General features: G+C 34.7%; 2 protein-coding genes across 2 annotated transcripts; one reads left to right on the top strand and one right to left on the bottom strand.

Moving 5' to 3' along the window:
* Positions 1-321: 321 nt before the first annotated feature.
* LOC125820836 (IAA-amino acid hydrolase ILR1-like 4) lies at positions 322-4,592 on the bottom strand. Its single transcript, XM_049500274.1, has 5 exons — positions 4,031-4,592; positions 3,730-3,855; positions 2,698-3,012; positions 1,223-1,351; positions 322-895 (listed from the first exon to the last, which is right to left on the bottom strand). Exons 1-5 carry the CDS (start codon positions 4,394-4,396, stop codon positions 488-490), a joined length of 1,344 nt encoding a protein of 447 aa, XP_049356231.1. The 5' UTR covers positions 4,397-4,592; the 3' UTR covers positions 322-487.
* Positions 4,593-7,343: 2,751 nt separating this feature from the next.
* Positions 7,344-13,664, top strand: LOC125820706 (uncharacterized). Its single transcript, XM_049500128.1, has 10 exons — positions 7,344-7,866; positions 8,050-8,292; positions 9,365-9,526; positions 10,806-10,915; positions 11,245-11,353; positions 11,676-11,831; positions 11,957-12,072; positions 12,150-12,316; positions 13,192-13,322; positions 13,403-13,664. Exons 1-10 carry the CDS (start codon positions 7,456-7,458, stop codon positions 13,508-13,510), a joined length of 1,713 nt encoding a protein of 570 aa, XP_049356085.1. The 5' UTR covers positions 7,344-7,455; the 3' UTR covers positions 13,511-13,664.
* Positions 13,665-15,002: the final 1,338 nt, after the last annotated feature.

The raw sequence follows: 15,002 nt of genomic DNA, 5'->3' as shown, positions 1-15,002 counted from the left end.
ATGATCAGTGAGGGTTCATACAACCGATCCAAACTTGTTTGGAACTAAGACATAGTTGTTGGTTTTTTTTTTTTGTCCAACATAAGCTGGCTCATAGGTTTGAAACTCGGGGGAAGTATGAGCCTGTTCTCTATCCTGCTTTCCCTTAAATACCACGTTAGTGCAGGTGGTGCGGAGTGAGAACTCGTCTTGTGTATTCAGTCCACACATCTGGCACTGCGTTTTTAACACTGAACCGGAGCCCCAGTAACTTGGATGTTTTCCCAGCTCTCACATTTACTGTGCTTGGTAGCACTTTGTGAACAAGATCAGGAAAACAAATTGCTATAAAATGTACAACGTTGTAATTGTTGTTGAAGTAAATATTGTTGCATAAACATTGACCTTGTTCCAGATATACAGTTCAAGCTAGATTGGCCGGTTCCAGCATTACATAAAAATGAACAAGGATCTATTTTGGTGCACATGAATACAAAAGAGTGGCACCTTACAATTCATCGTGACCATTTATACTTGATGAAGGAACTTGTGGTTGTGCTTCGAGAAGATATCTAATGGCCAAAGATGCTTGAAGTGCAGCACCAAAAGGAAGTGCTGCTTCGTTTATTTTGAAGTAAGGTGAATGGACTGATGCAGGGTTTTCATTTGTTTCACCCTGCATTCCTAGCATGTAGAAGTAGCCTGGGATAACCTCTTGGTAAAACGCAAAATCCTCTGATCCCATTAGTGGTTCCATGTCTTTTACATGATCGTTACCAAGCATATCACCTGCAACTCTCTGGAAGTGTTTGTGCAAGTTTATATCATTCACAGTTGGAGGGAAGAAGGGTTTGTTGTTTGTAAGAAAATCCACAGTTGCATTGCACCTCTGTACAGCAGCTTGCCCAACAATAACCTACGCGAGAGGAGAATTAGTGTCTCTACAATGGAGAAAGCATGGATAAACAGAATGAGACTGTTGAACCCGAATAAATCCAGAAACAGAAACAACTTGCAGAATATTTTGACACATCTGGAAAAAAATAATGTAAAGAATTTAGAGACACCAATGCTTAAGATGGGCTTTGCAGTAGGATGAGTGTGCAATTTCATTCCATATGCAGCATATAAAATGAGATAACTAAAACCCTGATTAAAATAAAGTGGAAAGCAAAAAAATGGAACATTCATGACTTTCAAGGCAACAGCTTGAGATGCTGACTAATTTAAGAATTGATCCTACCTCTTCAATTCGTTGCCTAAGCTGCAGAAAGCTCTCCTTTGAAAAAGCCCGAAAAGTGCCACCGATGGTAACAGAGTCTGGAATAACATTAAATGCACCGCCTCCTTGGAATTTAGCAACTGTCACTACCTGCAGATCATACTTTATGTCAAGTAAAACTACATGACAAAGTTGGAAAATAAGAACCATCTGTTGAGGAATGCCAATCTTTATCTTAAGGATTACGTTTGTAAATGCATCATAAATACAGGATGCCCATGTCACTTTAGCTGCACAATGAGCTTTGTCTACCAATTAGGCTCTGGTCAAATATCATAAACCCAGAAAGTGCACCAGTCATTGCACAAGCACAGTGAGAGAGAGTTCAAAAGTTCTTAAATAATCTTCCCATAGTATCATCTCATCAGATATGACTTTTGGTTTCAAAACAGAAGTCAGAACAGGGAGGAGAAACTACACTTATTACTGATAATTTCATAAGTCGAGTTCTGTTAAGGAAAGAAAAGATTTTGACCTCCAAATTCCAAACAACCTTAAACAGATTCCTCTATCTTTGAATATATTTCCACTTCCATAAAAAAGATAATAACTTATTTTGGCTATGGCTGCAGGCAGCAGCACGCCTCCTGATATTTCTACTATTCATCCAAAAGAAACATGAATCAGAACACAGAGAAGAAACTCACCTACTTTAGATAATTTCCAAACTTAAGCTTTGTTAAAGGAAAGCAGAGACTTTGAACCCGTAATCTCTATTAAACTGGTTCTGCTATTGTTGAGTACTAAATTAGTTCGGCCCAAGCACTAAAGATATTATTTAGGAAATTTCATTTAAGCACTTAAAGAAAGTTCTCCACTTTATAAAGGACATCACCAGAATAGATGCATATGGTGATTCAAAGCAAGGGAGCCAAGGAGATGCCTGTACTAGCTGATCAAGTAACTTCTGATGGGTTGCTTCCAATTTATATAATTGGATCTCATAGACGCTCAGCACAGGAAATTTGAAGTTAATTTAACTTTTGATTGACAAAAATAATCACCAGACACAGGGACATTCATGTTGTGATGTTGTCCAAGAAATTCTGTATGGGTGAATATTCAGTGTCGGCAAACAAAGAGGTTTTACTACCTCTTTTGGAGACCATAGGGTCATTGGAAATGTTTTAAGATTTATATCATATTTTACAGGCACAGAGCAAGGATGAAGTCACTTCTCTTGTTCACTCAAGCACATAGTAGTTGAATCTTGTTTGCAATTCATAGTTCTTTTGCTAGATATACAATAATCAATCAAGCAATGAAATCATGACAATTTCTCTGAATTTTTCATGGGTGGTTCAGACGCTGCAATGAGTTAATAGTGACTAGTGGCTACAACATGTAAGAGCCAGTACAGCATAGGTGTTTGATAACAAAAAACAATTAGAATTTTCTGGTTGTCAGTGAGGCTTATCCCATGGGTAGAAATATACCTGAGAATCCAGAGGATCAGCCTCTCGTGAAACAAGATGCTGTAAGCTGACAATTACATTTGATGCTGCCAGAATTGGATCTATCGAATGCTGTGGAATAGCGGCATGACCCCCTCTTCCACTAATTACAGCTTCAAAAAAACCACTTCCCGCCAAAAAGGGTCCAGGTCTTGAACAAACTTTACCCAAAGGAAAGTTGGGATGGACATGCAGACCAAATATTGCTTCTACATTTTCCAGTGCTCCAGCATCTATCATTTTCTTGGCCCCACCACCTCCCTCCTCTGCTGGTTGAAAAACAAGAGCAACTGTTCCCTGTCAAAATTAGCCGAGAAAATATCAGCTGCCAAAAGTGTATTATACATGACAAGAAAATTGATGTCATGTATGCACTGAGGAGTGAGCTATGGATTCATTAAGGAAAAATTCTGGATATGGTATTTTCTCAAAAGGTAATCAGATTTAAGAGCACGGCTGACATTTTCAGAAACTGAAGTGTACTAAAAAGCTTAGAAGATTCTCTAAGATATTTCCTTTGCTGGTCAATAGAGCTTCTTGCATCCTTTCAGACAATTCGCAAAGCAAATCAAGGTTTAAGATTATATCAGAGGCTATCTTGATTATCCACCAGCCAGAATTACAATTCCAAGTTGTTGTCATAAGTAGAGAAGGTACACATGATTCTGCTTACTCCTATTCTATTGTAAAGATAGGTTTTTTTATTTTTCAACGTAGAAGCATCCTTTCACACCATATAACTTACTCTTCTGTTACCTAAAGATCTGATTCCCTGCCCCCAACCCCTTTTTTACAAGCCTCAGAAAATTAGAAATGAATGCAAAATAAGACCTATCATTCTCCAATCAATTACATTGGCATAAAACTCATCGAATGAACCAGAAATCCAGCATACATGCCAAACAATTAAAGTTCATTCACTCAAATGGATAAAATGCATAACGAGAAACAAGCAAAAGTCAAATCTCGAGCGGACAAAACGAAATTGTGATACTACTAATACAAGAATCAAACCTTCAAAATGTTCTGATGTTCTAGAAGAATCTTTGCAGCACCAAGAAGCATTGCAACATGAGCATCATGTCCACATGCGTGCATTTTACCAGGATTCCTACTTTTGTGTTCCCAGTCAACCATTTCCTGTTAAAATTAAGATGAAAAACTAATTGCTTTAGCTAAAATACAAAAAAAATCTCTCCTCTGTTTGGTGATCTCTAACCAATACATCAGTACAAAAAAAACCTAAATTTTATAACAGAATCAATAATCCACTAGCACTTAAGAGTAGGGGAGTAGAAAACATTGGGTTTCAAACCTGCATAGGAAGAGCGTCCATATCCGCTCTAATCGCAACAAAAGGGGGTTTTCCTGAACCAATGAAGCCAACAATACCAGTATTCGCAAAAGGGTATTTATACTGAATCCCCAAATTATCCAATTCTTCTCTAATAAGCTTACTAGTCTCTAATTCTTCATAACCCAGCTCAGGATTCTCATGTATCCTTCTCCTAACCCCCATCATCCAATCAAAAACCTCAGATTTCTTCGCAAAATCAAGAAATTTACCCGGTATTTCTGGTAGTTCCCCCGAACTCAATTGAGAATCTGAGAAGATGGGTATTGGGGTAAAAGAAACAAAAATCAAAATCAAAATCAAGAAAACCCATCTGGAGATATCCATATGAGAAAAAAAAAAGTTGGAAGAAACCCACAGATGGAAGAGAAGAGTGAATGAAAAAATAATGGAGTAGGCGAAGAAAGGAACAAATTCAACAGTCGACTCTGTACATTATTGGATTAGGTGAGAACGATGAAAATATGGGGAAAATGGATTTGAGGGTCCAATTGAAATGGGAGGCGTATTGAATTAAAATATTGTTCCTTTGGCAGGAAGAGCTAAGAGATGAGCACTATAAAGATGCCTTCAGTGACGGCTCCAGTAGTTTTCAGGCTACAGTTGATCTCACGTGCTTAATCGAAATCTCTCACGTGGTTAGTTTACCAGCCGCTTTTTCCGTCTTTTTTTTTTTCTAAAATAAAAAATAGTTTCAGAATTTGTTTGTTTGTGCTTTTTTTCGATTGCCTTTGATCTCCATAGATTTATTTCCCTACCATTTAATTAAAAAGTTGAATTAGATAATTTCAAAAAGGATAATGCTAAATGGCCAGAAAATTTGATTAGAATTTGATCAGAAATTTTAAAAGTCTATAATGTTATTTTTATTTTAAAATAAATTGATTTTTTTTCTATTTTTTAATTAAAAAGTATTAAAGTTAAAAGGATAAAAATATTCAAAAAGGTAAAATAACATAGGTAAAATATCATTCTGGCTAAAAGGAATTTTCCTTTCAAAAAATTAACTCAAATTAGTTTTGAGACTTTCACTCACAAAATTTTAAACTTTTTTTCAATTAATATGCATGTCTAAGCATAACTTCAAAAATCACAAATTCAAAAGTTCATCAAGTTTAAACTTTGAAATCTATCACCAAACAATTAGTTTCGGCCAATAATATTTTTTTTCAAGAACCAAAAGAATTTGTGCCAATAATAAATCCTCAAGAGCAAAGATAAAAAAAAAAATTAGAGATAATTTGTCTCAATTAGATTTTAACTGTGTAGATAGAAATTTTATTTTAGCTCAATAAATCATTAATAATCTTTTCACAGAGTATTCTTTATTTTAGTGAATCTTGAAAATTATCGACTGCTTAATAATTTTTATTTCAAAATAATTTCATATTCATAGCTTAAACTCAACCTTCTACTTTACCTCACACAAAGAAAGACACAGAATAGACACCATATTTCATTAAACACTTAATTATTCTATTAAGGTTCCACCGATGATTCAGATTTCAAACATGTTAACATCATTGACATATTGATTCCCTCTTATAGTAATTATTATTAATGAGTATTATATTAGATATACTAAATTAGTTACGTGTCTGCGTTATATATTAGTGACTTAGGAATGATTGGAATTGATTCCTTTTTTATGTCAATCAACTGGCATGCTTAAAACTTAAAAGTGTTATTTTATGTTTAAAAGGGTGGAACGCATGAATACATATACTTAATACTTCTAATTCTATGAATTGTTGCACATAATATACTTTATCAGTTTTAAATTATTCATTTATTTTTTATTTAATGAAAATTTTAAAAAATGAATAAAAATTAGAACGGATTAAAATTATTTAATTTTTTGATTTTTGAACAAAATATATAAAAAATTAGAAATTAAGAAATTGCAACGAAGAAATATACATGCTTTTTAAAATAAATTTAAAATAAAAGTAAAACAAATAATTCGAAATAAAAAGAATATTATACATTTATATGTAGAACAGTAGAAGGATCATCACAAATTTTTATATTACTTGAATCCGTAATTTGGGAAAGAAATGGATATTATGTTTGTTTAGACACTTTAGAAAAATATTTTAATCCTAATAACATATAGATAAACGCATTGAAAGTAGAAGAAAACCTCTTATAATAAAAATGTCTACAAACTACACATATTGACGCATGCTTCGTTACTAAAGAAATGAACTTCTACCGAGGTCCACAAGCTTTAGTCGGTTGTCACTTGTCCCTTTCGAAGACAATTATTTTTATTTAATTTAATAAGATAATAGATTATCTTTTTTTTTTCCGTCTTTTATAATTGATGAATCATTTACATTATAATCTAAACAATTTTTAAAAATAATTTGAATATTTTATACACGTTAGAGGACCTTTTATAATGTTTTGCTCGAATCCACGAGCTTTAACTATATATTTTCAAATTTTGAACAATATCTAAATAGTAGCTAAATAAGAAACTCCACTAAAGTGCGGAAAGTGCATTTTTTATATAATAGGACATTCATGCAAAGTGCAAAAGACTATTTAAGAGCATCATTTAGATTGTAATCAATTTTAAAAAAACATTTAGTGTTTAATCATTCATAATCCAAGCATGAAGTTTCAAAATTCAGTCTAAAGTTTAAACTTTAAACTATTAAAGCCAAACTTTATAACTGAGTCTGAAGTTTTTCAAGCTAAAAGCAGTTACCATCCCAATTTTTCACCATCCAGCAACAACAAATAACAACAACAATATATTTAGTGAAGTGGAATCTAAAAAGGGCAAAATACAAAAATCACATACTTTTAAGGCAAAATTACAATTTATCCCTTAAAAGTTTATAATTACAGAAATCCCTCAAATGGATACAATAATATAAGCACTGATATATTAATCTGATGCGCGAGATACATTAATCGTTAAGTAAGATACATTACATTTTATACATGATACACTAATCTGATGCGCGAAAATGAGAGATTTTGGAGATTTGTAGAACTTATAGGGAATAATGGTAATAAGTAAACTAAAAGGTGAGATTTCTGTAATTTTTCCATCTAAAAAATGGTAAGAGTGTACTCTGACCATAACCTTATTGCGGCATCCGGCCTTACTAGAAAATGGGCCTAAAATCCAGTCGTAGAAAACCCAAACCCAATCCTTAACATTAGCTTATGCAATTCTATAGCCCAACGAATAAATAAGCCCACTAGATAGAGCGATCCAGCCAGCCAGCCAGCCCGACCGTTAAATCAGAATTTTTGTGATTTCTCATTTCTTTTTAGCCGCCCTATCCTTAAAACCGCCAAGTATCTTACGTACTCGGAGTCGGAGTTATTTTCCGGCGCCTATGGTTTAGCAGTTACTCCGACTGAAAATGGCGGCGGCGGCGGCGGCTACTTTTGGCATTCGCTCCGTTCCTTCTAACATATGGCTCCACAAATTCGGTGCTCGAACGGCAGCTGCATCAATACGTTCACGTTCATTCACCACTCTCGCTTCTCTTTCCCCCGTTGAAGATACTGAAGACATTCAATTGAACGTAATTCCAAAAGAAAATGCACGGGAATCGGTTTCTAGTACTAGCAATAACAACAATTACAAGTCTAATAAGTCTTATTATCCGAAGCGAGGGCAAACACTGGAGCTAGTATGCGAATCCCTTGCTTTCAAAGGAAAAGGCGTCTGTAAGGTTGCTGACAGTGGTTTTGTACTCATGTGTGATCGTGCACTCCCTGGAGAACGATTCATTGGCCGTGTCACTCGCAAAAAAGATAATTACGCCGAGGTGTCTGCTTTTTATCGTTTCCGGTTTGATTAACTGCAATGTATATATTTATTTTTGTTTTGAATGATTTAGCGTGTTTTCTTTCAATTGGCGAGGATAGTATAGAGATGTAAATTTATTGTGATCTTTTAGTACTTGTGCCAATGTGTTGATTGATGTTATGCATGTTGATAAGGAGGGCAGGTAAAGAAGTTGAAAACAATAACACCTCATTCAGACTACGTTGAAGCACCATGTGAATATGCATCACACTGTGGAGGTTGCAAGACGCAGAGTTTGTCGTATGAAGCCCAGCTCAAGGCCAAAGAGCAACAAGTTTGTGACCTGGTTGTTCATGTAGGCAAGTTTTCTGATCAAGAACCAGAATTTGCGGGTGTCATGAAACCCATTGTTCCCTGTGATATCCAATTTCACTATAGGAACAAGGTCAGTAAAGGATCCAACCGAATTTTTATTTTGGAAATATTTTGACTAGAAATTCTACTTACTGTTACTACTAATGCAATCTAAGACAGCATTGCTTGGCAGTTTTTCCTTTTTGGTTGCATACCTTTGCTTTATTTGTATATTGCTTATTTTTGCTGTTGTGGTCAGGAGTCTGAAGAATTAGACATACTTTTGACTGCCAATGCTTCATTCGGCTTGGCAGTCATGGTTGGAAGAATGGAATTATATTGTAATATATGTTATAAGGAAACATTTTGATAATCAGATGATTTGTTCAAATAGAGAGAAAAGGTGCATTTTTTTCCTGGCAAGGCGTTAAATAATTTCATGCCTCTTAAACACACACACACACACACAAATAATGCGCCTCTCTCCACTAGATGGTCTGGTTTATACAACACACTTAAACATACACACACAAAAATAATGCGCCTCTCTCTCTCTCTCTCCCTCTCTAGTTATATATATATATATATATATATATATATATATAGAGAGAGAGAGAGAGAGAGAGAGAGAGAGAGAGAGAAATCATGGAGCACCAAATGCATTAGCATTTTATCTAAATTACTTAAAAAAAATTTAAATTTAATATAAGGGGATTTTCAAGAAGAATAGACAAAAATAAAGGAGAAATGATAATGTGCTAAAAGTTAGATGAGTGGGGTGACTAGTTTAAGGGAGATCAAGGTTGGCTATTGATTACGGTTGCATTGCATTAAAAGATGCTAGATTTTTTTTTTTATAGGCGCAGTGATATAATGTTGTTTTATTATAAAGTCTATATGAAGATTCTGAAAGTAAATTTCCTTTACTTATGAAAAATTATGTTGGTTTCTTTGTATGTGTATAGTAATTTTTCTTTATTTTGTCCACCTTCTTATTTCACCTGCTGGTTTTGCCTTCTTATTACTATTATATGTGAGCAATAATAGTTCTGATGTTCAGAAATCTAAAGGGGAAACAAGAAAGGAAAAACAAAGAAGAGAGAACGAATTTCGACAAGTGGAAAGCTGATATGTTTACTGTCTTTTCATTACATGTGATGCAGATGGAATTCTCTTTTGGTCCAAAGGGATGGGTACCTGCTGAACAGCTGCAAGAGAAATCTACTGATGAATGTGTCTATGCTTTGGGTCTGCATGCCCCTGGATTTTTTGATAAAGTTTTAAATGTGAATAAGTGCTTATTGCAAAGTGATTCAGCAAATGAGGTATGGTATGTGCCATTGAATGTAGCTAGATTTAGTTGCCAAACGTCTGCCTTTTTCTCCTTTTTTTTTTAACTGTACATGGTCTTTTAAGTTTCGATGGACTTACCGTTTATGAGGTGTGTGAAGTAAACAAGCATATTGTAGGGAGGAAGTGTAAAGGAATGGGAAAAGACAGATAAACTGTCAAAAAGAGGGGGGGGGGGGGGTAAAGAGGTATTCATTAGTAGCACACTATTGAGCATAACCACATACTTTAGGTTTGTATTTGCCAGCAGAGAGAGCTGTGATTTTGAAATTGGAGACATTAAGAGGCAAATAAGTTTTATGTGGTAAACTGGAATGTAGCATATCTCCTAAGAAATAGGGGGTTAGGGTAAAATGATTTAAGGCAAAATATTAAAAATAACATCATAATGCATTAAAAAAGCATTAATAAAGCACTATTTGAAAAATGGATTCAGAAATCTGGCAATGAGAGTTGTGCAACTTGGAGGAGGACGGTCATTGTAGAGGATTATGGAGTCCAGGAGGGGAGAAGAAAGCATCATAATGTCTAGGATAAAGAGAATGAAAATATGCATGAGTTTCACGGATACATCAGCTTCAAAGTGGTAACAGAGATAGGGAAGCACATCTCCAACAATATTTAGCATATCAACCTAGAAGTTATTGATGGTAGCACAGGTGTACAGAGGTGAAGAGGAAGGAGGAGTACTAGGTTGAGAAGGAATCTGAATTGAGATGGCAGATAACTCCAAAATCCCTTTTTTCTTTTTTTTTTTTACTCCACTAGTAAAGATGATAGCAAATTACAGACATATTAGGATACCTGGAATTGAAGAGACAGAAATGAGATTTTCTGAGTTCGAGGTTGTCATTTTACTATAGGGTGTGAAGAGAGATTAGAACATTTACCAACTCCCTTAAGCTAGAACACCAATAAATTGAAGTTGTCCTCTAGCTCATTTACGTTGGTTTAACCTGATTCAAGACCTATCACTTATAATTGGCTCATGTTGATCTTTATGTGTAGATTTTTCTGCAGCAGGAGCCTTAATGATGCAATTAGACAGCTCTGAGAGCATCTTGTTTCCCTCATTTGTACTCTTCACAGATTTGAGCTTGGAATAAATTTTTCCATCTATTATTTTTCAATTCTGCCTTCGATTAGTCATGATTTGATATGGGTTTTTTGTTTCGACGGTGATATTTGTGCTTTATTTTTTTTTTCTTTGTATGATGTAATTTCTTATTGTATAAAAATGATTTTGTGATTTAGGTTCTCGCAACTGTGCAAGAATGCTGGCGGGATCCAGAGTTGGGGCTTTCTCCGTGGAATGTGCACTCTCACACGGGCTTTCTGAAGCATCTAATGCTTAGATCAGGCAGGTATTTGATCTTATTTCTGCCCTTTGTGAATAAAGCATTGAAGTCATCATCCGTTTCTTCCTCTCTTTTTTTGGGTGGGGCCGTGGGGATAGGGCATTGGGGTGGCTGGCAAGATCCTTGAGTAGCCATGTATATAGTTTTACTATTAGGTGTTTCAGATTATGTTTTGGGGCTGAATTCTTAGGTTCTTGAGCAAGTCTCAAGCCTTTCATTTTTCAGATTCTTCCCCAGGAAGCTTTAGTCTGTGTCATGCTGTATATAAAGTTCATATCTTTTGTATGATGTACGTTGCACCTAACGATAATTTTTCTTACTGCCTTTCCTTTCAGGAATATTGAAACTGGTCTTCCTGAACTTATGGTTAACTTTGTAACTTCTTCTGACAATCCTGAATGCTTGAGGCCCCTTGTTGAGAAAATCGCAACTATTCCTGAAGTGGTAGGTTTAACATATTGCAGATAACTTCATTCTTTTGTCTCTTTAGGTGAAGAACTTTCTATATTGATTGCTTACTCTGGGAATCATATTACTTCGACCACTAAAGTACTTCCATCGTGAGCCAAGTTCTGGTTTCATGAGTCAATTTCTTAATTAGCTCTTCTCTCCTATAGGTGGACCCATTGGCCATTGCGTTCTTTTGAGATGCCACCGAACCTTCTATTTTCCACAAAGTTACTTTTTTATTGGTCAGTCTGCATCTGCTATAGAAAAATAATCTATGGTATCATCGCTACTAAATTTTGTCATTGATATTTAACAGGTAAGCATTGTTAACAATGTGAATACTTCTATTGGCAACACATCTGTTGGGGAGAAGGAATATACGTTGTATGGAAAATCTACCATCACAGAGATTTTGAGAGGGCTTACTTTCCAGATTTCAGCAAACTCTTTCTTTCAAACGAACACACGTCAGGTATTTGGTAAAGAAATGGCTAGGCCAGTACCTTGATCTCTTCCGTTTATACTTCCAAACCCTGTTTGGTTTTCCCTTTTTTTTAAAAAAATTTGGTGCTAAATACAAACTCTTGAACTTTGCAGGCTGATGTTCTCTATAAATTAATTGAGGATTGTGCATTTCTTAAAGGAGATGGGTCTGAAATTGTTCTTGATTTATTTTGTGGGACAGGAACCATTGGCCTTACACTGGCCAAAAGGTATATAGGTTTTCTTCTCTGAGCTGCAACGTTCTAGATTTTGCTGATCTGACATTTATTTCTATTTCAATTTGCAGGGTGAAGCATGTTTATGGTTTTGAAGTAGTAGCTCAAGCTGTATCAGATGCACGTCAAAATGCCACTCTAAATTTCATCAATAATGCAACCTTCATCGAAGGTGATTTGAATAAAATTGATTCGACCTTCGCCAGCAACTTGCCCAAGCCTGACATTGTTATCACAGGTTATTCTCTTCTTGTTTTCCTGATGGATGATATGTTTCATTTGAAGCTTTAACTTCCATTGCTTTAACAAAACCTTCGTTGTATGACGCTGGGGAATGTTTTATTGGTTAAGTCTCCCGGGACTAAATTGCTCTGTGAATGCCCTTTCAGTTTAAGTTCCCAATTCACTACCTGGCAGCAGGGTGATATCGTAAGATTAGTAGTCCTACACTCCTGCTGGTATAAGAATATTCAGAATGAAATAACTAACGTACATTGAAGTGTGAAAATTGTTTAGAAAGGAAGCATCGCCTCTGTCATGTTAAAACAGGATGTTTGATCTGCTTTTGGCCAGGTCTTTAGGTTTGATTTCTGTTCTTGTCCCCTTCAATGAAAAAAGATGGAGATCAACACAACAACTAGATGGCAAAGGCGAAGAACTTTGGTCACAGTTTGTGGTATGAGCCATAGTAAGAAGACAGCCTGAAGTAGCCACCTTGTACATATCCGTATAACTATAATGGAAATTTCGGAAGTTTCATAGAATCTTCTGTTTACAATGTGTTAAGGATTCTTAATATTGGCTTATCCTTCCGAATAAGAAAATTTCATGTTTACATAGAATGTTTATTCCAAAAAGCAATGAACGAGGAAGTTGTTTCCCTATAGTTAAACGTCTCAACATAAAGTTGCCTTCCTGTGGTAGATAATATTTTATGCAGGTCTCGAAATGAGGTCTCCGATGGCATTCTCAAGTATGTTATGTGAATGGCATGTGAGACCATGATTTAGTACTTAGTCTACTTGATACATTGCAATCTTTACCTTTTTCCTGGTGCACCTTTGGAGTTCCCATAAACTTGCTTACATTAATATTATGTTGCCGAACCTGCAGATCCTAATCGCCCTGGAATGCACATAAAATTGATCAAATTTTTGCTAAGATTGAGAGCATCACGCATCATTTATGTATCGTGTAATCCTGCCACCTGTGCTCGTGATCTTAATTATCTCTGCTATGGTGTGGTGAGTATTCGAATTTTCATATTAGTCCATAATTATTTATCATCCACTCTGCTAACGTCCATGACATATTTCAAATGCAGCCGGAGCAGAATATAGAGGGACGTTATAGACTGAGTAGCTTACAACCAGTCGACATGTTTCCACACACACCTCATATTGAATGTGTTTGCTCGCTTGAGCTTCGGTGATAAACCAGTTGTACATCTTAATTCCAACTAGTTGAATTTCTTGCGTCTGTAATTGTTATTGCTGCGTTCTGGTACTGCTGACATAGATTCCTATGGGATTTAGAAAGTGGAAGAATAGAAATGAAAGTCATGAAGCGATTGGTTGTTCAATTGATTGCTACGATTAAATTTAGGATTAACAAAGATCCATTTTAGCTGAATATTCTTGTAAAAGAAACTTATTTCTTGGAACACGGATGAGATTAAAAAGGCCATCAAGGCTGCCAATGCAATTAGGGCTCCCTAAGCACCTTAATTACTTAATTAGCTTTGAGACATTTGATTTTGACGTTTTTATATATGAGCATTAGTAGTATTATTTTAGAGAAATTTTCGGTCTTTTTCCGCATCTGAATTTTCTCCAGCCGTCTCTTTCGACATAATTGAATGTCTAGTTTTCACCATTAAAAAATCACATGTCCCACATTAAAAAATGAATGTCTAGTTTTCACCACCCACTATTGTCCTGTTTTGTTTCATTTCTCTGTTAGATAAACTGGAAGTGTACTTTATATTTTTTCATCTTCGCTAAAAAAAGAAATATAAGTTCCCTATGAATTCATATGGGAGGAATTAAGTTCTTTATGAATAGAGATAGAAATTTGATGTTTTACCTGAGCAGATATGCAGGTTCACAATATAATACTTTATAAACATCAAATGTTTAAAAGCTACTAAATGTTAAAGGTGTCATTTATTGTGAGTAATTTCTCTAGATAGTCATCCATGTTTGAGAAATTATTTAGTAATATTACTTATACCGCTAAGGACTGCAATATCACCCAACTTTATATATTTTTCTCAAAATATACTTGACACATAAAAAATATTATTCTCTCTCTTATTGAGATGTCATGTTATGTCATATTATTCATTTTTTATTAAAAAAATTAACTTTTTAAAACAATTAATTTTTTACTTTAGCATATTAAGAGATAGACATTTTTTATTCTATTATTACATTTAACATTAATTATTTTTCTAAAATCATTTCTATTAATTTCTTAAAGAATATGCAAAGTGCACACTTTTAATGGAATGTCATATAATATTATTCTTTTTTTAATACTATTTTTTTTTATTTTTTAAAATTGGGAAATTTAGTTTCTACGTCCATCTCTACATCTTTACTTGTGGCTAGACTAACTAACCAAGAAAGTTTGTGAGTCTCTGGTCTCTACTGTAGGAAAATAAATACTACATTTCAGTAGAATGGAGAAAAAGGAGTCTTTATTGGTGTTGAATCATGAGATGGGCCAATTATAAGTGATATACATCAAGAATCCAAACATATATGAAGTTTAGTGTATATAATGTGTATATAAAGCTAATGAAACCATAATATTAGTAGTTTGTATACTTTAGTAAAAGATTAAACATTGATGACCCAAAATATGTAGTGTATAGATTGTGGAGTCATTTTTCTTAAATTCGAGAGTCTATTAAAAAAGAT

The sequence above is a fragment of the Solanum verrucosum genome, unplaced genomic scaffold (genome assembly GCF_900185275.1).
Source record: "Solanum verrucosum unplaced genomic scaffold, falcon-dt-bn FXZP01000117.1, whole genome shotgun sequence".
Classification (NCBI taxonomy): domain Eukaryota; kingdom Viridiplantae; phylum Streptophyta; class Magnoliopsida; order Solanales; family Solanaceae; genus Solanum; species Solanum verrucosum.
Note: the sequence above shows the minus strand (reverse complement) of the source record. Positions and strands in the feature narration are given on the sequence as shown.

Bases quoted from the DNA above. Each gene is read 5' to 3' on its own strand.
- LOC125820836 (XM_049500274.1), bottom strand. From the start codon at position 4,396: ATGGATATCTCCAGATGGGTTTTCTTGATTTTGATTTTGATTTTTGTT. The intron at 1,352-2,697 runs GTATATTTCTAC...TATGATCTGCAG, and splicing joins CTGATCCTCTGGATTCTCAG to GTAGTGACAGTTGCTAAATT. The intron at 896-1,222 runs GTAGGATCAATT...CCTCTCGCGTAG, and splicing joins TTAGGCAACGAATTGAAGAG to GTTATTGTTGGGCAAGCTGC.
- LOC125820706 (XM_049500128.1), top strand. From the start codon at position 7,456: ATGGCGGCGGCGGCGGCGGCTACTTTTGGCATTCGCTCCGTTCCTTCT. The intron at 7,867-8,049 runs GTGTCTGCTTTT...TAAGGAGGGCAG, and splicing joins AAAAAGATAATTACGCCGAG to GTAAAGAAGTTGAAAACAAT. The intron at 12,317-13,191 runs GTTATTCTCTTC...CCGAACCTGCAG, and splicing joins GCCTGACATTGTTATCACAG to ATCCTAATCGCCCTGGAATG.